We start from the raw sequence: 25255 nt of genomic DNA, 5'->3' as shown, positions 1-25255 counted from the left end.
TAGCTATGGAAACTATGAGGATCAAAGAAGAGGAAGTACTGACACTTTTGAGAAATATAAAAGTGGATAAGTCTCCAGGTCCGGACAGGATATTCCCTAGGACATTGAGGGAAGTTAGTGTAGAAATAGCAGGGGCTATGGCAGAAATATTTCAAATGTCATTAGAAACGGGAATAGTGCCGGAGGATTGGCGTACTGCGCATGTTGTTCCATTGTTTAAAAAGGGGTCTAAGAGTAAACCTAGCAATATAGACCTGTTAGTTTGACGTCCGTGGTGGGCAAATTAATGGAAAGAATACTTAGAGATAATATATATAAGCATCTGGATAAACAGGGTCTGATTAGAAACAGTCAACATGGATTTGTGCCTGGAAGGTCATGTTTGACTAATCTTCTTGAATTTTTTGAAAATGTTACTCGGGAAATTGATGAGGGTAAAGCAGTGGATGTTGTGTATATGGACTTCAGTAAGGCCTTTGACAAGGTTCCTCATGGAAGGTTGGTTAAGAAGGTTCAATGGTTGGGTATTAATGGTGGAGTAGCAAGATGGATTCAACAGTGGCTGAATGGGAGATGCCAGAGAGTAATGGTGGATGGTTGTTTGTCAGGTTGGAGGCCAGTGACGAGTGGGGATGCCACAGGGATCTGTGTTGGGTCCACTGTTGTTTGTCATGTACATCAATGATCTGGACGATGGTGTGGTAAATTGGATTAGTAAGTATGCAGATGATACTAAGATAGGTGGGGTTGCGGGTAATGAAGTAGAGTTTCAAAGTCTACAGAGAGATTTATGCCAGTTGGAAGAGTGGGCTGAAAGATGGCAGATGGAGTTTAATGCTGATAAGTGTGAGGTGCTACATCTTGGCAGGACAAATCAAAATAGGACGTACATGGTAAATGGTAGGGAATTGAAGAATGTAGGTGAACAGAGGGATCTGGGAATAACTGTGCACAGTTCCATGAAAGTGGAATCTCATGTAGATAGGGTGGTAAAGAAAGCTTTTGGTGTGCTGGCCTTTATAAATCAGAGCATTGAGTATAGAAGTTGAGATGTAATGTTAAAATTGTACAAGGCATTGGTGAGGCCAATTCTGGAGTATGGTGTACAATTTTGGTCGCCTAATTATAGGAAGGATGTCAACAAAATAGAGAGAGTACAGAGGAGATTTACTAGAATGTTGCCTGGGTTTCAGCAACTAAGTTACAGAGAAAGGTTGAACAAGTTAGGGCTTTATTCTTTGGAGCGCAGAAGGTTAAGGGGGGACGATAGAGGTTTTTAAAATGATGAGAGGGATAGACAGAGTTGACGTGGAAAAGCTTTTCCCACTGAGAGTAGGGAAGATTCAAACAAGGGGACATGACTTGAGAATTAAGGGACTGAAGTTTAGGGGTAACATGAGGGGGAACTTCTTTACTCAGAGAGTGGTAGCTGTGTGGAATGAGCTTCCAGTGAAGGTGGTGGAGGCAGGTTCGTTTTTATCATTTAAAAATAAATTGGATAGTTATATGGATGGGAAAGGAATGGAGGGTTATGGTCTGAGCGCAGGTATATGGGACTAGGGGAGATTATGTGTTCGGCACGGACTAGAGGGGTCGAGATGGCCTGTTTCCGTGCTGTAATTGTTATATGGTTATATGGTTATAAGGTATTGACATGGATAGAGAACAGGTTGGCAGACAGGAAGCAAAGAGTCAGAATTAACGGGTCCTTTTCAGAATGGCAGGTAGTGACTAGTGGGGTGCCGCAAGGCTTGATGCTGGGACCCCAATTGTTTACAGTATATATTAACGATTTAGAAGAGGGGATTAAATGTAACATCTCTAAATTTGCGGATGACACAAAGCTGGGTGGCAGTGTGAGCTGCGAGGAGGATGCTGTGAGGCTGCAGGGTGACTTGAACAGGTTGTGTGAGTGGGCAGATGCATGGCAGATGCAGTTTAATGTGGATAAATGGGAGGTTATCCACTTTGGTGGCAAGAACAGGAAGGCAGATTATTATCTGAATTATGTCAGATTAGGAGAAGGGGAGGTGCAACGAGACATGGGTGTGCTTGGACATCAGTCACTGAAAGTAAGCAAGCAGCTATAGCAGGTAGTGAAGAAGGCCAATGGCATGTAGGCCTTCATTGCGAAAGAATTTGAGTTTAGGAGCAAGGAGGTCCTACTGCAGTTGTACAGGGCCCTGGTGAGACCGCACCTGGAGTATTGTGTGCAATTCTGGTCTCCGAATTTGTGGGAGGACATTATTGCTATTGAGGAAGTGCAGTGTAGGTTCACCAGGATAATTTCCGGGATGGCAGGACTGTCATATGATGAAAGAATGGGTCGACTGGGCTTGTATTCACTGGAATTTAGTAGGATGAGAGGTTCTCGTATAGAAACATATGTTTTCAAGATAGAGTTAGATTTAGCTCTTGGGGCTAAAGGAATCAAGGGACATGGGGAAAAAGAAGGAACGGGGTACTGATTTTGGATGATCAGCCATGATCATATTGAACAGCCTACTCCTACACCTATTTTCTATGTCTTTGGAGTGGGAGGAAACCGAAGATCTCTGAGAAAACCCACACGGTCACGGGGAGAACGTACAAACTCCGTACAGGCAGCTCCTGTAGTCGGGATCGAACCCGCGTCTCTGGTGCTGTTAGCAGTGTAAGGCAGCAACTCTACCGCTGCGCCACTGTGCTGCCCACTGACTCCTGACATTTCTCATTGAGCGCACAAAAAAAAATGGATAGCTGATTTAGTGCCGTCAAGAAGACGTGATCACTAATCTGAACAAGTTAATACAAGAACAATCACATCAAGGCCTGAGAGGGTTCATGTCAAGACCACTGACGGTGGCTCGGCTGGATAGAATTTAGCAGTACAGCGTGGAAACAGGCCCTTCGGCCCACAAGTCTGTGCCGACCAGCGATCACCCTGTGCACTAGCACTATCCTACACACTGGGGACTATTTACAATTTTACCAAGACAATTACAAATCTGTACGTCTTTGGAATGTGGGTTGAAACTGGAGCACCCGGAGAAAACCCAGGCGGTCACGGGGAGAGCGTACAAACTCCGCACAGGGAGTTCCCGTAGTCAGGATTGAACCTTGTTCTCTGGTGCTGTAAGGCAACATCTCTACAGCTGCATCACCATGCTGCCCTCAAATTCTGTCAGCTGTTTAAATACAAGAGATTAGGATTTTGAACTTTTTTTAAAAGCACCCACATTCACTTAATGTAGACTTTCAAACTCATCAAGTTATTATGAGTGAACATTAGCTCATCATAATTCCCTCCACCGGTAGGGGTGTGCAACTGGCCCTTCGAGAATGGAGGTGGCTTGGCTGTGCCCACCTCTCCATTAGTGCACCATACAGTCCACCTCAGCCCCTCCACTCCAACCAGGGACTGAAGTATGTCAGCCATAGGATTTATGGTCAAGCATCTTCGAAGGGCCTGACTTTGTTTTCATACACTGCATTAATGCCTGCAATTAATGTCACAAAATCTGGAAATGTCATTCTTCGCATGATACAGCATGGAAACGGGTCCTTCGGCCCAACTTGCCAACATGTCCCAACTACACTAGTCCCACTTGCCTGCGTTTGGTTCATATCCATCCAAACTTGCCCTATCCATGTACCTGTCTGTTTCTTAAACGTTGGGATAGTCCCTGCCTCATCTACGTCCTCTGGCAGCTTGTTCCATACACCCACCACCTTTTGTGTGAAAAAGTTACCCCTCAGATTCCTATTAAATCTTTCCCCCTTCATCTTGAACCTATGTCCTCTGGTCCTCGATTCCCTTACTCTGGGCAAGAGACTCTGTGCATCTACCCGATCTATTCCTAATGATTTTGTACACCTCTATAAGATCACCCCTCATCCTCCTGTGCTCCAAGGAATAGTCCCAGCCTGCTCAACCACTCCCTATAGCTCAGACCCTCTAGTCCTGGCAACAGGAATTCTTCTACCTAGACCCTGTATTTATTACACTACTATTTAGCTGTCCACCTATAATTGGAGCGACTATGGAAATTTAAGGAGAGACGGAGGTGTTCACAGTTCTGAGGGATTTTGCCGAGAGGAAATAACTGCAGGTGCAAATATTTCCTTCTTCAGTAATTAAACAAAGTCAATCTAACTAAATTGGATATTCAAACAAGGAAAATGAATCACAAAATATAAACTGCACCGCTTTGAACGCTGGAATAACAAACGACTGAGAATAATGAAATCATGCCATTCATACAAAATGAAACGGAACTAACATCTCAACTTGATCATTTTTCATGAAGGCTGACAGAGGTTTGGCATCGCAAGTTATCAAATATACTGGAAATATTCAGCAACTCAAGCCAAATCTGCACAAAGGAAAATAGAGTCTACATTTCAGGTCCAAGTCACTTCCTTGGAATTTTCTTTCTCAGCTTTTCACAACACCGCTATTTTTATACCTCCTCCCTCGACTCCGTCCAAGGACCCCGACAGGCCATTCAGGTGAGGCAGAGGTTCACTTGCACCTCCTCTACTGTATCCGCTGTTCCAGGTGTGGACTTCTATATATCGGCGAGACTATGTGTAGACTGGCCGATCGCTTCGCTGAACATTGTTCAGTCCGCCTAGGCCTAAGTGATCTCCCGGTTGCTAAAGTGATCACTGATCACCCATTCCCATCCTGACTTTTCTGTCCTGGGCCTCCTCTACGATCAGAGAGGCCAAACGCAAATTGAGGGACAGCATCATGGAGGCGCAGCGGTAGAGTTGTGGCCTTACAGCAAATGCAGCGCCGGAGACCCGGGTTCGATCCCGACTACGGGTGCTGTCTGTACGGAGTTTGTACGATCCCCCCGTGACCTGCATGGGTTTACTCCGAGATCTTCGGTTTCCTCCCACACTCCAAAGACGTACAGCTTTGTAGGTTAACTGGCTTGCTAAATGTAAAGAAAATTTGTCCCTCGTTTGTGTAGGACAGGATTAATATGCGGGGATCGCTGGTCGGCGCGGACCCGGTTGGCCGAAGGGCCTGTTTCCGCGCTGTATCTCGAAACTAAATCTCATTTTTTTGCTTGGGCAACTTACAATCCAGCAGTATGAATTTGATTTCTCAAACTTCAAGTAATCCTTGCTTTCCCTCTCTCTCTATCCCTCCCCCACTGGAAAACTGAAAGCATATCTTATGTACTGCAAGAGCAGGATTATGAGTGAACTAACCAATCCCTCCACAGAAGCCTCATATGCTCCATGGGTCAAATAACCTCCCAGAGATGGTTCACTGATTTGGATTACTTACAGACAGCTGCACTGCCGTTGGGAGATTCAGCGCTGCACTGAAGGTACAGGCCTGAAATCCACCTTCCTCAGGATGTAGCAAAATATCAGACGCAGATTTCTTCATTTTTTGCATAGCTGGAAAATAAGGAGAGAATTAACATAAGGTCAACATAAGACAATTAGTGGGTTACATGGACATTAGTGGTTGGTTTAGGGCTTCTTCTTATCGAGTCCACATCACAAGATTAGAAATTGATCAGCCAGAGCTGAACACACTTCTCGGCATCTGCATACAATGGCGCCTTGTGCTTCTTGTGTGTGGTGGTGGAAAGATTGGTGGAAGCAGGGCCGCGATGTGAACGCTCTTTCCTTGACTGAGATTGCTCTTAGGTGGACTTCAAGTGCTGGAGTGATGCAGTGGTCAGGCAGCATCTCTGGAGAAACAGGTCCTGACCCGAAATGTCACCCATCCTCTTCTCCAGAGATGTTGCCTGACCCGCTGAGTTACTGCATCACTTTGCGTCTGTCTTTGGCATAAAGGAGCATCTGCAGTTCTTCGTTTCTACACTGAGATAGCTCTTACTCCAATATATCGGCGAGACCAAGCACAGGCTCATTGCGCTGAACACCTCCGCTCAGTCCACCTAAACCTACCTGATCTCCCGGTTGCTAAAACCTTTAACTTCCCCTCCCATTCCCACACTGACCTCTCTGTCCTGGGCCTCCTCCATTGTCAGAGTGAGGCCCAACACAAATTGGAGGAACAGCACCTCATATTTTGCATGGGTAGCTTACACCCCAGCAGTATGACCATTGACTTCTCTAACTACAAGTAACCCTTGCTTTCCCTCTCTCTCTCCATCCCTCCCCCTCCCTAGTTCTCCGACCAGTCTGACTATCCCCCTGATTAAATTTTATCTCTGTTTGCTTCGTTGTCACCTTCCCCTAGCTAACAATGATCTATTCAACATTTTCCTTGAACCGCATCCCCTTTGATGCCTTACACTTCCTCATATCAGTATCTCCCTCTCCCCTGACTCTCAGTCGGAAGAAGGGCCCCGACCCAAAACGTCATCCATTCCTTCTCTCCAGAGATGCTGCCCGACCGGCTGAGTTACTCCAACATTTTGTGTCTTACTTGGAGGAGGTGGCCGCTGAGGAGGCTGAGGTCGGTCAGGCACTGACATCGATCTGCTCGCTGTTCGTGGACGGAATTTACCTGGGACCGACTCCTGGTTCTTTCTGATGCTTTCCACGTCATCTAGGATGCCACAAAATAACAAAGCTAGTCAGCTTTCTGCGAGGAAAACGACCAAGGGAGTCACATTGATCATCTTAAAGTCGTTACATACCAGCCATTGTTGGGTGAGGAGGTCTGTTGGACAAAACATCAACAGATTCTGGAACCACTTCTGGTGCAGTTTTATGGTGTCCTGTCACCAAGTGCTGAGGAACAGTTTCATCCAAATCTTCATCTATATCTCCTGCGGAACAGAATAGGACTTATCTTTGGTGTGTTTCAACATAGCACAGTGGTTCTTTCAACAATAGTGATCTATTTCAACAGACACAATATAACCGTAACATTTAGAATCATAGAAAATAGGTGCAGGAGGAGGCCATTCGGCCCTTTGAGCCAGCACCGCCATTCATTGTGATCATGGCTGATCGTCCCCAATCAATAACCCTTCTCCCCATATCCCTTGATTCCATTAGCCCCTAGAGCTCTATGTAACTCTCTTAAATCCATCCTGTGATTTGGCCTCCACCGCCCTCCGTGGCAGGGAATTCCACAAATTCACAACTCTCTGGGTGAAAACGTTTTTTCTCACCTCTGTCTTAAATGGCTTCCCCTTTTTTCTAAGTCTGTGGCCCTTGGTTCTGGACTAGCCCAACATTGGGAACATTTTTCCTGCATCTCTTAAAGGAAGGTCATGGGATTAAAATGAATTAAGATGCTTAACTTTCTTTTCAATTTACTTCAGAGAGTTGAAAGTTGAGCTGACTTCACTCCTCTGACATGCTGTACCAGCCCCAACTTAACTAATCCCAGCTAAAATCAAGCCACAAAAATCTGGAGGCACTCAGGAGAACACACAGAAACTGTTGAAAGACAAACATAGTCAGCATCAGGGCGGTCACGGTGGCGCAGCGGTAGTGTTACTGCCTTATAGCGCTTGCAGCACCAGAGACCCGGATTCAATCCCGACTACGGGCGCTGTCTTTATGGAGTTTGTACGTTCTCCCCGTGACCACGTGGGTTTTCCCCGAGATCTTCAAACACATCAATGGATACAGTTCAACAGTAATTATTTCACTCTGATGTTTCCACTAGTGAGAGAGTCTAGGACTCTGTTTCATTGCTTCAAAATTAACGGACGTTCCTTTAGGAAGGAGATGAGGAGGAATGTCTTCAGTCAGAGGGTGGTGAATCTGTGGAATTCTTTGCCACAGAATAGGTATGTTGCAAAGCCTACCTGAAGATCGCTGAAAATCTGTCCCAGCCCGTGTGCGCGATTTTGGCGCCGTTTAGAGGGGGGCGGGTTTAAAACGCGATTTTCCCCCGGCTGTTCAAATCGAGGTTTTTCAGCCTAGTTAATTATTAATGAAAAATCGCTGGAAGATTCCATAGGTGGAGCTATTTTTAGTTTTAAGGGTTTTATTTACTTGTTATAGTAGGTTAAAAATTAACCTCTAAACCCGCGACCGCCGACAACGGGTCGGATCTCATACAGGGGAAAACGGAAGGTAGCCTGTTTATTTTTACATTAAAAAGGGCTTCTTAAGATCCCTTTATACAAAGTTTAATGTTGCGAGTAGCTAATTTGGGGCCCATTAAATCCCGCAGTATTTTTCTGGGCATTTGAGGGCACAAATCTACCGCAACGTTCTAAACCAGCGCGTTCACAGGATCCCACTAGAAAGCTGATTTAAATGCCATTAATTTACAGCAATTGAACACTAAATTCCTTCCATTTGGCCTATAAATTAATGTAAATGAGATTTAAAAATCATGTTTTATTGTGAATTATTTGTGAATATTATTTGGACACTTAGGCTATTTAAAAATGTTAATCATTTATTAAGAAATGGATAGATGTTTAGATCTAGTAATTGAAGTTTGAAATTAGCTACAATTGGGTAACTAACTAATTATATGCTTTAATTTCAGGTCATCCAAGTAAGATTATTTTATATTTGTTTCAGAATGCTTCAATCTATGATAACTGAAAATGTCATTCAGTTCTCTTAATTTTTAAGAAAGTTATGGGCTTTTGACTGTCCACGATCACAGTTTTTTTGTTATGTCCATAGAAAATCAATAGGGAACAATAGGGAACAACAGATTTTCTCCCACACTCCAAAGTCGTACAGGTTTGTAGTTTATTGTTTAGTTTAGAGATACAGCACGGAAACAGACTCATCGGCCCAGCGGGTCCGCGCCGACCAGCGATCCCCGCACATTACCACTATCCTACACCCACTAGGAACAATTTTTTTTTACATTTACCAAGCCAATTAACCTACAAACCTGTACGTCTTTGGGGTGTGGGAGGAAACTGAAGGTCTCGGTGAAAACCCACACAGGTCACGGGGCGAACGTACAAACTCCGTACAGACAGCACCCATAGTCGGGACCGAACCAGCGCTGCAAGCGCTGTAAGGCTGCAACTCGACCGCTGCGCCACCGTGACTGGGTTAATTGGCTAGGTATAAGTGTAACATTGTCCCTAGTGTGTGTTGGGTAGTGTTTATGTGCGAGGATCGCTGGTCGGTGCAGACTAGGTGGGCCGAAGGGCCTGTTTCTGTATCTCTAAACTAACTAAACAAAGAAAAACCCCTCTCAACTTGAAACAGATTCAGTGATATCACAACAATGGCTCTAATAGGTAATGTTGTTGTGATCCATACGTCAATGCTTGTCGAACAGGTAGGGGCTGCACCCACTACCAAACCACAGCTGCTGATGGTGAATCACTGTGTACACAAGGTGGATGCTTCACACCCACTTTAACTCCCCCTCCCAATCCCACATATAATAAACATATAACATTCTTAAAGGATTGGACAGGCTAGATGTAGGAAAAATGTTCCCCATGTTGGGGGAGTCCAGAACCAGGGGTCACAGTTTAAGAATAAGCGGTAGGCCATTTAGGACAGATGAGGAAAAACTTCTTCACCCAGAGATGTGCAAATCTGTGGAATTCTCTGCCACAGAAGGCAGTGGAGATCAATTCACTGGATGTTTTTAATAGAGATTTAGATCTAGCTCTTAGGGCTAAAGGGATCAAGGGACATGGGGAGAAGGCAGGAACGGGGTACTGATTTTAGATGATCATCCATGATCATATTGAATGGTGGTGCTGGCTCAAAGGGCCAAATGGCCTACTCCTGCACCTATTTTTCCATGTTCTATGTTTCCACACTGACCTTTCTGTTCTGGGCCTCCTCCATTGTCAGAGTGAGGCCCAACGCAAATTGGAGGAACAGCACCTCATATTTTGCTTGGGCAGCTTACACCCCAGTGGTATGAATATTGATGTCTCTAACTTCAAATAACCCTTGCTTTCCCTCTCTCTCTCTGTCCCTCCCCCTCCCTATGACTATTTTCACTGTCCTTCTGATTAATTTTCCTGATTTATGCCTCCTTGTCACCTTCCCCTCAGCTAATAATGAACCAATTTTCATTACCTTATCATCGCCTGCTTTGATCTGTTACTTTCATACCTTACCTTTCCATATCTCTAGATTCCCTCTCCCCTGACTCTCATCCTGAAGAAGGGTCTCGACCCGAAACGTCACCCATTCCTTCTCTCCAGAGATGCTGCCTGTCCCGCTGAGTTACTCCAGCATTTTGTGTCTAACCTCGGTGTAAACCAGCATCTGCAGTTCCTTCCTAATGGTTGCCGACTGTCCTGTATTAGCCGGGACACCCCGTATATTGGGCTAAATTGGTTTGTCCTTTACGGGACCGCCCTTGTCCCCTATTTGACTGCTACTACTTGGGTCGAGGGGACTGTCGGGTCAGAGCGCTGCGTCCGGCCCCGCCTCACGACGTCGTGCAGCCCATGGAGTGCAGCAGCAGCGCCTCGCCCGTGGCCCCATCGGTCGGCAGCCCAGCCAGCTGTCCGACCTTCGCTTACTGCCGACACCACCCCTCCTTCTCATGGCCGATCATCGGTTCATGAGTTCGATGGGGTGCCGGGCCAAATTCTGAAGATTTTTACCAAATAACTTTTATTTTTACGATGATGTTTCCGTGACCGGCTTCCGTCTCCACACTAGTATCTTTGCTCTGCTATGGGATCTTTGGTGCGGAGACGGACGCCGGTTATGGAAATGGGGCCTAAAATTACCCATGAATCTGCCCATGACCGTACTACATCTTTTTCGTCAAGTGATCTATCTTGCTCGCTATAGGATCTTTGGACAACACCACTTCTTGCACCAACAAACATTTGCATTTTAGTTAGCGTTTTTACAGAATGCCGTTATCACGGCTAAACTACCTTCAGTGTCATAATCCAGGCTGCTGAAATCAAAACTTTCTTCAAGCAGGCAAGAATTTGCTGTTGGAGACATTGGGGCAATACTGTTCCTGTTTATGTTAATTTCATCATGAAGTTCGTTCAACCAGTTCCTGGTCCGAGGTCTTACACTCACCACTCTGCCATTAACCTGTAAGATATTAAAACACATTTATTTTTCCGATTGCTGGAACAGCTCTGGCAGTCATGGTGGCGCAGCGGTAGAGTAGCTGCCTTGCAGCGAATGCAGCGCCGGAGACCCGGGTTCGATCCCGACTACGGCTGCCGTCTGTACGGAGTTTGTACGTTCTCCCCGTGACCTGCGTGGGTTTTCTCCGAGATCTTCCGTTTCCTCCCACACTCCAAAGACGTACAGGTTTGTAAGTTAATTGGCTTGGTATAAATGTAAAAATTGTCCCTAGTGGGTGTAGGATAGCGTTAATGTGCGGGGATTGCTGGTCGGCGCAGACCCGGTGGGCCAAAGGGCCCGTTTCCGCGCTGTATCTCTCAACTCAACTAAACTCCAAGTCACCCCTAGGCACTTTTAGGTTACCAGTAGCATTGCTCAGCATGACAACTACTTAATATCACCCACTCAAGACCACAACATAGAACTCTGCTTCCAATTAGCAAACCATTTCTTGGATTTGAATTCAATTATTAGAGAAAAAAAAGTCTGGAATTCATCCTTCTCTACACACAACAGTGTCAAGCAGAGAACAGGAGGTGTGTAGGAAGGAACTGCAGATGCTGGTTAAAACCGAAGATAGCAACAAAAAGCTGGAGTAACTCAGCGGGTCAGACAGCATCTCTGGAGTAAAGGATCAGGTGACGTTTCGAGTTGAGTTCCCCTCCGTCCCCACCTTAATGGGTTCCATGTCCGCCACGACCTAGTGCTTTCCTTCCATCGCCTTCGCCTCCGGGCCTTTCTCCATGGGAAGGAGTTCTCACCACCCTGTGATGACCACTTCTCCCGTCTCCACTGGTCCCCCTCCTCTTAGACCCCCCCCCCCCCCCACCCGGGAGGCCTTCTACCCTCTTTGGACCTTTTTATTTCTAATTGCCGGCGTGGCATCAACCGTCTCCCCTTGCCCACTCTAACCTCTCCCCCTCTGAATGTCCAGCCCTCTGCTCATTCTGCAGCAGCCCTGACAACCAGATAACAGGAGGTCACTTGGACAGATCAGTTGACACATCCAGCCTCTCGTAATTCACTTTTCCTCTTAGGGGAAGCTGTTCCAAGATCTATAACCTATACAGCCTCGTAATTTTAAAGGTGTGTAATCAATCCTCGTTGCTCAGAGAAGAACACCCTCATCCCTCCACATATCTCAATCTGCCTCTTCTGATACCCTGCCACTCCCTCTCAATTCAATCCCATCGCGGGCCTATCGAGGTGTGATGGTGTTCAAGATTCGATTTTCCCTGTTTATGCTTTGGGGCAAATAAGATGGGCCAAAAATCCTTCTGCCCGTTAAAACGTGCATGGTTTGTGTGCCAGTCTCGCTATTCTCCAATACTCTCCACGTTGAAATATTCGTGGCGACCATAATGTGGGAACTCCTCACGACCACGAAGGGACTCCCCAGCAACCACCCGTGAACATGTGGCGACCATGTGGCGATCGCATAGTCTCCTGCAGTCGCCTGTGAGACAGGCCCATTAGGAATAAAAAGGTTAAAGAGGCTATAGTATTGTTTTCACCTCGCCCACAGCCAACACGGAGCATTTACTTTATCATCGTTATTTTTCTGCATATCTTTCATTCATTTGTTCTCCATCTCTCTACATCCGTCTATATCTCTCCTTTCCCTTTCCGCTGACTCTCGGTCTGAAGAATGGTCTCGACCCAAAACGTCACCAATTCCTTTTCTCCGGGGATGCTGTCTGACCCGCTGAGTTACCCCAGTTTTTTGTGTCTCTCGGTTTAAACTAGCATCTGCAGGTCCTTCCCACACATTCCATCAGACACTCTTACATTAACTCTGTGCTCACACAGACTCAGACATTCCCTAATTTGAGGAAGGACATCCTTGTGATTGAGGCAGTGCAGCGTAGGTTCACGAGATTGATCCCTGGGATGGCGGGACTGTCATATGAGGAAAGATTGAAAAGACTGGGCTTGTATTCACTGGAGTTTAGAAGGATGAGGGGGTATCTTATAGAAACATATAAAATCATAAAAAGGACTGGACAAGCTAGATGCAGGAAAAATGTTCCCAGTTGGGCGAGTCCAGAACCAGGGGCCACAGTCTTGGAATAAAGGGGAGGCCATTTAAGACTGAGGTGAGAAAAAAAAATTTCAACCAGAGAGTTGTGAATTTGTGGAATTCCCTGCCACAGAGGGCAGTGGAGGCCAAATCACTGGATGGATTTAAGAGAGAGTTAGATAGAGCTCTAGGGGCTTGTGGAATCAAAGGATATGGGGAGAAGGCAGGCACAGGTTATTGATAGGGGACGATCAGCCATGATCACAATGAATGGCGGTGCTGGCTCAAAGGGCCGAATGGCCTCCTCCTGCACCTATTTTCTATGTTTCTATGATACAACATATGTACATGCTCCATCACTGTAAGTCACCAGAATGGGAACCTCGCTACAAGGCTATGTTTTACCTGTTTTCCATCCAGCTCCAACACTTTCAAAGCCGTGCGACTGTCCTGAAAAGTCACCAGCATTTGTCCACGATCAAACCTGGTGCAAATAACATGACACGGTTAAAAACCTCCCCGTCTTATGCAATGGCAAAGTCAGAAAAGAGGCTAACATTAATCTAATGCAGCAATTTATTTCAATTACCCTGAGCTAGGTTTGGATTAAGCCTGACACACTAAGTGCAAGCAGAAGCCATAACATGTAGCAGCAATCAGGCTCTCTCATTGATGAACTGAGCCCCAGGCCATTACAATTTTAGAGGCACCCAAACCAAGATCAAGCAGAGGCTCCTTAATTTGAGAGGCCCCCAAATCAAGATCCGTTTGAAGCAGACAGGCATGAGGCCCATGCCAAATGGCACTCGTTTCCCCCTCCCTCTGATAGGGCCCAGCAGCAATAGGTGGCAACCCAATGGCCCTTTGACCCTGGTTCAATTCTGACTACGGGTGCTTGTTTGTACGTTCTCCCCGTGACCTGCGTGGGTTTTCTCCGAGATCTTCGGTTTCCTCCCACACTCCAAAGGTGTACAGGTCTGTAGGTTGATTGGCTTGGTGTAAATGTCAAATTGTCCCTGGTGTGTGTTTGTGGGTAATATGCGGGGATCACTAGTCGGTGCGGGCTCAGTGGGCCGAAGGGCCTGCTTCCGCTCTGTACCTCTAAACTAAACTTGCTCCAGGGTAATTTATTAACAAGGCTTTACAATGCAGTACTCCCAAAATGATCTGGATGATTCAACATTATAGACATTGCTTACATTTCAGTGAGAGAGACGGCATTTTCTATTTGCAATAACTTTGCAATCAATGATTTTCAGTTTTGCCCCAGTAGCTCTATTTTAATGGATGCCAGTGAGGGAATAAGGTCATAAATATTATTTTCATGCACAGTTATAACTGATGGCGAACACTTACCTGACCAATAAAATAATGCCATAATTCTGAAAGCAACAAATGATTTCACTGCTTAGGTCATCTGGAAATTCGTCCCTTGAGTCACTGGTTGGTGCCTTTACAGACACCACTACGGTTGCGTCTGACGGACCCTGTGAAGATGTAATTTCTTGGAATATTTGTTCACGTGCAAGAATATCCACCTCCTGAATTTTCACCTCAAAGACACCTAACACAGGCCTATGTTTGAAACGTGAAGAGGGTTTTAAAAATGTGCAAAAAGAAACAATATTAAAAGCAACATGGGTATATCAACATTGCAGTAAACCTCCGAAATCTGCCTGGTGTACAAGTATTGTTCAAAATATTATGTGCATCTTTTTGTACAAGAATAACTCCATGCATCACCTCTTCACAAACAGGTCAATGCCGTGGTAAAAGCTAGCTTCTTCCAGCTTCGGACGATAGCTAAAATAAAACAATTCCTCCAAGTTGACGACCTCTAAAAGATCATCCACTCATTTATCTCCTCCGGCCTCGATTACTGCAACTCCCTTTACACTGACATCAGCCAATCATCCCCGTCCCGCCTACAATTGGTCCAAAACGCCGCAGCGAGACTCCTGACGGGCACCCGAAAAAGAGACCACATCACCCCGATTCTCTCCACTGGCACCCAGTGTGGTTCCGAATCAATTTCAAGCTCCTCCGTTATGTTTACAAAGCCCTTAACGGGCTTGCCCCCACCTACATCAAAAATCTGCTTACCCACCACACCACCTCCAAGTCTCTCAGATCAGCCGACTTGGGGCTACTGAACATCCCGCGGTCTAGGCATAAGCTCAAGGGCGGCCGCGCTTTTGCGGTTGCAGCTCCGAGACTATGGAACAGCATCCCCCTTCCCATCAGAACTGCCCCCTCCATCGACTCTCTTAAGTCTAGACTTAAAACTTATTTCTACTCTCAAGCCTTTCTTGAGGTCCTCTGAGGGAGGGCAGTATGTATGTATTTATGTATGTATTGTTGATCTATGTACCACTGTATGTAGCGCGGGTGAGACAGTATCTCCAGAGAGAAAGAATGGTTGACGCACAGGTTTGTAGGTTAATATAAATGTAAATTGTCCCTATTGTAGGATAGTGTTAGAGTGCGGGGATCACTGGTCGGTGTAGACTTGGTGATCTGATAGGCCTGTTTCCGCGCTGTAATTCCAGAATTCCAGAGATGCGTTCAGGATGACTTTCCTTGAAATCAACAAAGTATTTGAAACAGAAGATAGACTCAAATCGCTGGAGTAACTCAGCAGAACAGAATTTTCCTCCAGCACTTTGTATCTATCTTCGGTGTAAACCGGCATCTGCCCTTCCATCCTCTACAAGTATTTGGCAAAGTGTGGTATCAATGAACCACTGAAATCAAGAGGTTTCAAGGGGAAGATTCTCCAATGGGTGAAGTCACACCTCACACAAATGAAGGCTAAGATTGCAGGAACTCAATCATTCCATTCGCAGAGTATTACTGCAGTAATTCCTTGGGACAAGCTCTTCGTCTTCTGATTTATCAGTGACCTTTGTTGTACCAAAAGGTCAGAAGTGGACATTTTTGCCCATGGACATTATAGAAGCCACACCTCTATTCACCAACACTTGCACAACCTTCTGATTCAATTCATTAATGGTTAAAAAGAAATTCACTGCAATGACCCCTGCAGATAATAGACAATAGACAATAGGTGCAGGAGTAGGCCATTCAGCCCTTTGAGACAGCACCGCCATTCAATGTGATCATGGCTGATCATCTCCAATCAGTACCCCGTAACTGCCTTCTCCCCATATCCCCTGACTCCGCTATTTTTAAGAACCCTATCTAGCTCTCTCTTGAAAGCATCCAGAGAACCTGCCTCCACCGCCCTCTGAGGCAGAGAATTCCACAGATAAAGTAGGAAATATGTGCTTGGTGTCAGGGGATTAAGGTGAGGCACTAAGCCAGTACTTTGCATCTGCATTGATCAAGGAGAAGGACATAGAGGACAGTGAGTGTAGGATGGACCTGCAGATGCTGGTTTAAACTGAAGATAGACACATAAACACAGAGTAGTCAGACAGCATTTCCAGAGAAAAGAGAAAGGTGACATTTCGGATCAAGACCCTTTTCTGACTGAGCTACATTTTGAGTCGAGACCCTTCTTCAGACTAAGCCAAATTTCCGGTCGAGACCCTTCTTCAGACTGAGGACAGTGAGATCAGTGTGGAGAGCACTAACGTGCAAAAAGCCCACAAAGTGCTGGAGTAACTCTGAGGTCTGGCAGCATCTCTGGAGGACATCGGTTTCAAGGTTTCGGGTCAGGATCCTTCTTCGAGCTTCTTCAGTCTGAAGAAGGTCGCAGAGCTGAAACGCTGCCCATCCATATCTTTCACAGATGCTGCCCGACCCACTGAGTTGCTCCATCACCATACTTTGTTACTAATATGCAACGGCAGTTTGCGGTCAAGGAAGAGATGGTGTTGGGGCTCTTGGTGAAATTTACAGTTATCAAGAGGAAACTGACAGAACTCTGTATCTTCTCTAGCAATTGACGTGGACAAAATCATTTGCAGCCCCACTTGCGGCACCTCTTCAAAAGCCTTCTGAAAATCCAAGTAAACACCGTCCACCGACACCCCTTTGTCTATCCTGCTATTTACTTCCTCAAAGAATTCCAACCCACTATATCCCATTGACTGCCATATACTTCAATCAATTTACAGATTTAACAGTTTGAATGGAGGATTTGACTAAAATAAGCTGCAAATCAAAATATTATAGAGTCACAGAGTGATACAGCGTGGAAACAGGCCCTTTGGCCCAACTTTCCTACACCTGCCAACATGTCCCAGCTACACCAGTCCCATCTGCCTGCTTTTGATCCATATCCTTCCAAACTTGTCCTTTCCATGTACCTGCTTAACTGTTTCTTAATTGTTGGGATAGTCCCAGCCTTGTTCCATACACCCACCACTCTTTGTGTGAAAAGGGTACCCTTCAGATTCCTATTAAATGTTTTCCCCTTCACCTTAAACCTGCATCCTCTGGTCCTCGATTCCCTAACTCTGGGCAAGAGACTCTGTGGGTTTAACCGATCTATTCCTCTCATGATTTTATACACCTCTACAAGATCACCCCTCATCCTCCTGCGCTCCATGGAAAAAGAGTCCCAGCCAGCTCAACCTCTCCCTAGACGTAGCTCAGACCCTCTTGTCCAGGGAACATCCTCATACAAGACTGATGAAGCCCCTGTCCCACTTAGGAGACGTAAATAACAACCTCTGGTGATCTTGCCCGCCACCCAAAAATAAATCAAGGTCGAGGTGACCTGCAACCTCCTACCACCTCCCACGCATATGTTGAAAACCTTCCTCGACTATGAAGAAAACCGGCTTCGACTAGAACTGTGACAAAAAAATTATTGATTTTTAAAACGGCAACCTATTTTTAGTCAAGGCCGGTTTTAATTATGATGAAAAAATAGCAGCAACCTAGATGAAGCCTCGACCACACGGAAACCACTTTCGACCATTAGGGAGAGTGACCAAAACCTCCGGTGACCTCATGGAAACCTTGGGTGGCGGGCAAGGTCACCAGAGATTGCTGTTTAGGTTTCCTAAGTGGGACAGGGGCGCTTAATGTCAGACTGGTATCATAAGCAGCAGGGCTTTGTAGAACTATTGAAAGTTGTGGCAGTGCTGATTGCATGTAGTGGAGCTGCAGCACCACCTTGAGACTGCATCAATAGCATCACTTGACTTTTTTCACAATACAAATATAAATAGCAATTGAAATCAATAAATTTGATAATGATCATAATTATTGATGATAGGCACAAAAAGCTGGAGTAACAGCAGGTCAGACAGCATCTGGAGAGATGGAATAGGTGACGTTTCAGGTCGAGACCCTTCGTCAGTTTAGTTTAGTTTAGAGATACATTACGGAAACAGGCCCTTCAGCCGACTGAATGTGCACCTACCAGCGATCCCTGCACACCAACACTATTCTACACACGCTAAGGACAATTTCCATTTATACCAAGCCAATTAACCTACAGACCTGTACGTCTTTGGAGTGTGGGAGGAATCCTAAGATCTCGGAGAAAACCCATGAAGGTCACGGGGGAAAGGTACAAACTCTGTAAAGACAAACCCCGCAGTCAGGATTGAACCCGGGTCTCTGGTGCTGTAAGGCAGCAGCTCTACCGCTGCACCACCATGCCGCCCTACTGACATAATTATGTCAGAACAGAATATAAGGCGATGTACATAGCTTATACATGCTTTTCAAGGTAGAATAAAATGCAACATGCATTTTAAGAAATTGTACAGGGCTGTTAAGGGGTACTTTTCTCAAGCACAACAATGGTTGATTGCAGACAAAGTTTAAGGCATCACATATGATTGAACAGAGGTCGTACTCTTTTTTCACAAAAGCCATTGTGGAACCTCTTAGTTCAGCTGAGACTTATGAGGAGGACGACTTGAAGAGGGAGTTCAGCTAGAATCAATTCGAGATGGAATTATGTGTGTAGGAAGGAACTGCAGATGCAGGTTTAGAAATGCACCGAAGATAGACTCAAAATGCTGGAGTAACTCAGCGGGACAGGAGGCAATCTCTGGAGAGAAGGAATGGGTGATGTTTCGGGTCGAGACCCTTCTTCAGGTTGTAACGATGATCAGGTTGGGGTCAAGTGAGTGATAACTGCAGTGTGGGTTTCAAACTCCAGCCCAGTTTTTCCGTGGAGGAGTCTGCCACTGTGCCTTGCCTTACACGAAGGAAGGACACAGAGAAAGTTTCCACAACTGTATTTGTGGTGTGTCCAGTCCCCGATGGAAATGTTATCAATGACAGACTAGTGACATCTTGTGGTGGACAATGGTTCCACAACATTATCCGTAACGCTGGCATGTTTTCTTTAATATTCCACCCAATTTATTAAACCTCATATACAGCCTCTCCGTGATTCTCCTGACTGCTCTTATACAAGACATTGGCGAGGCCAAATTTGAAGTATTGTTTTCATCTTTAGTCACCCTGTGGCAAAGAAACATAGAAAATAGGTGCAGGAGGAGGCCATTCGGCCCTTCGAGCCAGCACCGCCATTCATTGTGATCATGGCTGATCGTCCCCAATCAATAACCCGTGCCTGCCTTATCCCCATATCCCTTGATTCCACTAGCCCCTAGAGCTCTATCTAACTCTCTTCAATCCATCCAGTGGCTTGGCCTCCACTGCCCTCTGTGGCAGGGAATTCCACAAATTCTCAACTCTCTGGGTGAAAACGTTTTTTCTCACTTCAGTCTTAAATGACCTCCCCTTTATTCTAAGATGTGGCCCCTGTTTCTGGACTCGCCCAACATTGGGAACATTTTTCCTGCATATAGCTTGTCCTGTCCTTTTATAATTTTAAATGTTTCTATAAGATCCCCCTCATCCTTCTAAACTCCTATGAATACAAGCCCAGTCTTTTCAATCTTTCCTCATATGACAATCCTGCCATCCCAATGATCAATCTCGTGAACCTCCGTTGCACTGCCTCAATCACAAGGACGTGTTTCCACAAATTAGGAAACCAAAACTGGAAAGATGTTGTTAAGTTAAAAGGGTTCTGAGAATATTTACGAGGATGTTGCCAGGATTTTAAGGCCTGAGCTATAGGGCGAGGTGAGCAGGCTTGGACCTGAAGTGCAGGTGGATGAGGGGTAATCTTACAGAGGTGCATGAGACTGTGAAGGGAATAGCTGGGGTAATGAGTCTTTTATCCAGAGTCTTTAAGGGAATCAAAAACCTGAGGATATATTGTATATAAAAATTATGAAGTCTAGATAGGGTAGACAGTCAGAACCTTTGTCTCAGGGTGAAACTGTAGAACATTAGAGGGCATGGCTATAAGGTGAGAGGGGGAAGTTTATTGGGGATGTACAGGGCAAGTTTTTTTACACAGAGCGTGGTGGGGGCCAGCAACATATTGCCAGGGATGGTGGTGGAGGCAGATATGAAAGTGGCATTTTAGAGGCTTTTAGACAGGCATGTGGAAGTGCATGGACAAGAGAGATTGGATCATGTGCAGGCCGATGAGATCAGTTCGGCTAGCCATCATGTTTGGCACAGGCATTGTGCCGTACTGTTCTATCTTTTAAGTTCTATAGGATAAAGGTGAGAGGGGAAATATTTAGTTGGAACCCAACGGGCAGCTTATTCACACAGAGGTTGGTGGGTATATGGAACGAACTGCCATTGGAAGTAGTACCCAAGGCAGGTCCTCTCTCAACATGTAAAAGGCATTTGGATGGGCTGGTGGAATTTGTGTAGACGGGCACCTTGGTTGGTTTGGGCAAGCTGGACTGTAGGGCCTAATAAGGGCATGACTCTATCGAAGGCACGGCAGATGCTGGTTTAAACCGAAGATCGACACAAAATGCTGGGGGTGGAAGATTGCAACCTTCACGTGGTCCGCCCTGTTTCGACTAATGCAATCAACTTGACGTGCACAAACTGAAGATCCAATAGAACAAGTTGTCCAACAACTTTAGGCTGTGCACGCCACACGAAAGAAGAAGAAGGAGACACAAAATGCTGGAGTAACTCAGCGGATCTGACCGCATCTTTGGAAAAAAGGAATAGGTGACGGTTCGGGTCGAGAATACGAATATGGGGTAGGCCATTTAGAACGGCGATGAGGATAAACTTTTTCACACAGAGAGTTGTGAATCTGTGGAATTCTCTGCCTCAGGCAGTGGAGGCCAATTCTCTGGAGGCTTCAAGAGAAAATTAGATAGATCTCTTAAAGATAGCGGAGTGAAGGGATATGGGGAGAAGGCAGGAACGTCACCTGCTCCTTTTCTCCAGAGATGCTGTCTGACCCGCTGAGTTTCTCCAGCTTTATCTTTGACTCTTTCTATGACTCTATATAGGACACAGTGAAGAAACCGACAAATCACTTTTTAATGTATTAATTTACATCAACCTCCCATCGTTTTCTGAAGAAAGTAGACTTGGAAAAATATTAATTTTAGTAAAAGTGACTTCCACTAAAATAAATCTGAAAATCTCCGTCACAACTTAAATTTCTAATAGAAATATGTCACTGCCATAAAGAGGAATAAACTGTTTCATAGATACAAAATGCTGGAGTAACTCAGCGGGACAGGCAGCATCTCTGGAGAGACGGAATGGGTGATGTTTCGGGTCGAGACCCTTCTTCTGAGCCAGAGTCAGGGGAAAGGGAAACGAGAGATATGACGGTGATATGGAGTGATATTGAACAAATGAATGAAAGATATGCAATAAAAGTAACTTGATACAAGGAACAGGCCATTGTTAGCTGCGGCCTAGCTGAAAAGAGTTACCACGACAAATAATGCCACACATCTTAAACCCCTTGATACACAAATATGCATTTAGCTGCCATAGTGTACATGCAATGCCAAAGCTTCACCATCCTTTGGTTGAAGAATCCTCTCTCATGTCACAAGGTCATAAGGGATAGGAGTAGAATTAGGCCACTCAGCCCATCAAGTCTACTCCGCCATTCAATCATGGCTGATCTATCTCTCCCTCCTAACCCCATTCTCCTGCCTTCTCCCCATCACCTCTGACATTCGTACTAATCAAGAATCTATCTCTGCCTTAAAAATATCCACTGACTTGGCCTCCACAGCCTTCTGTGGCAAAGAATTCCACAGATTCACCACCCTCTGACTAAAGAAAATCCACCTCATCTCCTGCCTAAAATAACGTCCTTTAATTCTGAGGCTGTGACCTCTAGTCCGAGACTCTCCCACTAGTGGAAACATCCTCTCCACATCCACTCTTTCCAAGCCCTTTCACTATTCTGTATCTTCAATTTGATTCGGCAAACCATTACTCTAAGACCTTGACCACTGGACCTTGACAAGGCAACAAGGGCGAATGTCCCGACTGTAGAGTCTCCCAAGAAATGTGTACAGCAAGTTTCTGCCACTCACCTGTGATCGGATGCAGTCAGTTCGGCCCTCCCATAATGAAGCAGGTCACCTCCAGTCCCCACGCTCCTGAACATTCTTTCTGATTCACTATCCAATCCTCTTAAATTTATATCTGAAATACATAAATACATAACATTCTAAGTGGTCTTTACATTGAATCATTTACTCCATTCACGAGTGCATTTGTTTATAACATACTTTGTGGGAGCCATTGAAGCTTAAGTCAGTATATTATAGTCATGTCTGATATTTCTAGTTCTTATCTATATGTGCGCTTGTAGGTGGGATTTGAAACATAGAGGGGTGTGTCTACTTCGGGAGAGACTTGCGCAGACTCATAGATTGGGAGTTAAGGGCCTGTCCCACTTACGCAACCTTTTCGGCGACTGTTGGCACCCTCTCACGAGACCTCTCACGACCCTACAGGCGACCCCTGGTGACATGTCGCGGGGTGTTACCAGGGAGCATGACACCAGAGGGTCACCTGTATGGTCATGAGAGGTCTCCTAGTCACCCAAAGAGTCATAGCGTCTTTCTGGTCGCTGCTGAATTTTCAACATGTTGAGATTTTCGGCGACCTACGGTGGGTGCCGGCAGTCGCTGAAAAGGTCGCGTAAGTGGGATAGGCCCTTTAGTTTTACCTCGAGGGATGGTGAGTACAACAGTTTTTTACCACGGTGACGACCACACAGTCACGACCGTACTGTCTGAAGAAGAAACAGTTAATAAGAGGGGAAAGTTATGAATTACTTCTTTGTTTTGTACTACTTCAATAAAGTAATGAATCAAGTGACTGGAGGATTAGTTTTTTACTGCCTGCATTCTGTGAATGCGGCCAGTGCATAAACCATGTCTCCACCACATTCCCGAGAAGTAATGGCTATCGAAGTTGGCCTTTGAGAAGGTGTAGAAACTGCCATTCCATTAAGTAAAAAACTGATTCAACAATGGAACGGAAGCACTTTGGACTTTGAGAAGGTATAGAAACTGCCATGACATACTTCATTTCACGCGGTTAAGTTTGTTGGATCAATTTCCCACCTGTGAAGTTCTGGCTGAGGCAACATTCAGCACGCAAGTAAGAATTACAAGTTGCCTGAGATTCTGAACATCAAGGGCATCAAGTACAGAACAGGCCCTTCATCCCATAATGTTTGTGCCGAACATGATGCCAAGATGAACTAGTCTCCTTTGCCTAGACATGATCCGTATTCCTCCATTCTATGTATATCCATGTGTTCATATCTGCCTCCACCACCACCCTTGGCAGTGCATTCTAGGCACCCACCGCTCTCTGTACAAAGAAAACTTGCCCTGCACATCTTCGTTAAACTTTACCCAGAATATTGTTGAATAGACAGGAAGTTAAAGGACCAATTCAGGAAACTGAATTATTTCAATAGTGGACAAATTGATAAAACCAAAACAAAACACCACAGGGGCACAGCAGTAGAGTTGCTGCCTTACAGCGCTTGCAGCATCAAAGACCCGGGTTCAATCCTGACTACGGGTGCTGTCTGTACGGAGTTTGTACGTTCTCCCCGTGTGTTTTCGCCGAGATTTTCGGTTTCCTCCCACACTCCAAAGACGTGCAGATTAGTAGGTTAATTGGCTTGGTGTAAGTGAAAATCAGTGAGTGTGTCGGGTAGTATTAATGTGCGAGGAATGCTGGTCGGTGCAGACTCGGTTGGCCGAAGGGACTGTTTCCGCGCTGTATCTCTAATACTAAAACTAAAAAACTACCTCAGTTGGGGAAAAAAGGACAGCACATAAAACTCAGGCAAACATACCGATCTATCTTAACGATGCACAAATGTGTTGAGGAGAGGCAGGAACTAAAGGTCATAGCTTTATGGGCCTGTCCCAATTACGCGATTTTTTTTGGCGACTGTCATAGTCGCAGCAGGTCTCCAAAAATTTTCAACGTTGAAAATCCAGTGGCAATCAGAAAAAGGTACGACTGTTTGGGTGACTACTCACGACCTGGGTGACTACTCACACATGTCGCCTGTATGGTCGTGCGTAGTCTCTCAGTCACCCAAAGAGTCGTAGCATCTTTCTGGTTGCCACTGAATTTTCAACATGTTGAAAATTTTCAGCGATCTATGATGGGCAGTCGCCGAAAAAGTCACGTAAGTGGGACAGGCCCTTTAAGGTTTAATGGGGTAAGTTTAGAGGAGATGGCTGGGTTAGAGGGCATGAGGTATAAGCTAGGACTCACTTGGGTTGTTTTTCTTGAACACTGGAGGTTGAGGGTAGGCGTGATAGAAGTATATCAAATTATCAGAAGCAAAGAGAGGGTAAACAGTCCAAAGCTTTTTCTCCAAGATGGAAACATCAAAGACATAACTTTAAGGTGAAATGGGCAAAGTTTAATGGGGCTTTTTCATGGGGCGACTTGACGCAATATGTAACCAGAGTGAAGTGGTCGTGGTCTAGCACGATATCACACGATATAACGGGGGGTAGATAAAGAGTTCCCACGGTACTCGGCATTTCTGTTATTTGTGCGAGTGACTTGTCCGTCTCCCGAGCTTTCCCGTTAAATCTTGAATGAACATCGTGAAGTGTTGTTAAATCATCACGTGGCACAAATGATGTCACTTTTTTTTCACACACTATAAATATCCTCCCTTGGTTGAATTGGCTCATTTGGAGACATGTTTTACTGTGTATGTGGGAGACACAGATGGACTGAGCACAGTACCTCGGTCTTACTGTGTGTGGGAGAGGGGGAGAAAGAGACGTACACTCACAGAGGCAGAGTCTCTCCGCCTGTGTAAGAGGGAGGGAGAGAGAGAGAGAGAGAGGCACACACAAGGTGGATGTGAAATCTCACCTGCCTGTTTCAGTGACAGACACCCGCTGCCAGTAAATGAAGACACCCCCATCTGTCTCCCCCTCCTCTCCCTCGACTCCCCCA

At 45.5% G+C, this 25255-nt stretch overlaps 1 protein-coding gene across 1 annotated transcript in view; it reads right to left on the bottom strand.

Moving 5' to 3' along the window:
• The window catches only part of synj2 (synaptojanin 2), a 142007-nt gene that overhangs the window by 8974 nt on the left and 107778 nt on the right, over positions 1-25255 (bottom strand). Inside the window, exons 18-24 of the mRNA XM_033025080.1 lie at positions 22333-22444; positions 14360-14578; positions 13409-13487; positions 10776-10944; positions 6618-6749; positions 6404-6526; positions 5285-5400 (exon numbers count right to left, since the gene is read on the bottom strand). Coding sequence (XP_032880971.1) covers positions 5285-5400; positions 6404-6526; positions 6618-6749; positions 10776-10944; positions 13409-13487; positions 14360-14578; positions 22333-22444 — 950 coding nt within the window. The remainder of the gene's footprint in view (positions 1-5284; positions 5401-6403; positions 6527-6617; positions 6750-10775; positions 10945-13408; positions 13488-14359; positions 14579-22332; positions 22445-25255) is intronic.

Source organism: Amblyraja radiata, chromosome 8, assembly GCF_010909765.2.
Source record: "Amblyraja radiata isolate CabotCenter1 chromosome 8, sAmbRad1.1.pri, whole genome shotgun sequence".
Lineage (NCBI taxonomy): Eukaryota > Metazoa > Chordata > Chondrichthyes > Rajiformes > Rajidae > Amblyraja > Amblyraja radiata.
Note: the sequence above shows the minus strand (reverse complement) of the source record. Positions and strands in the feature narration are given on the sequence as shown.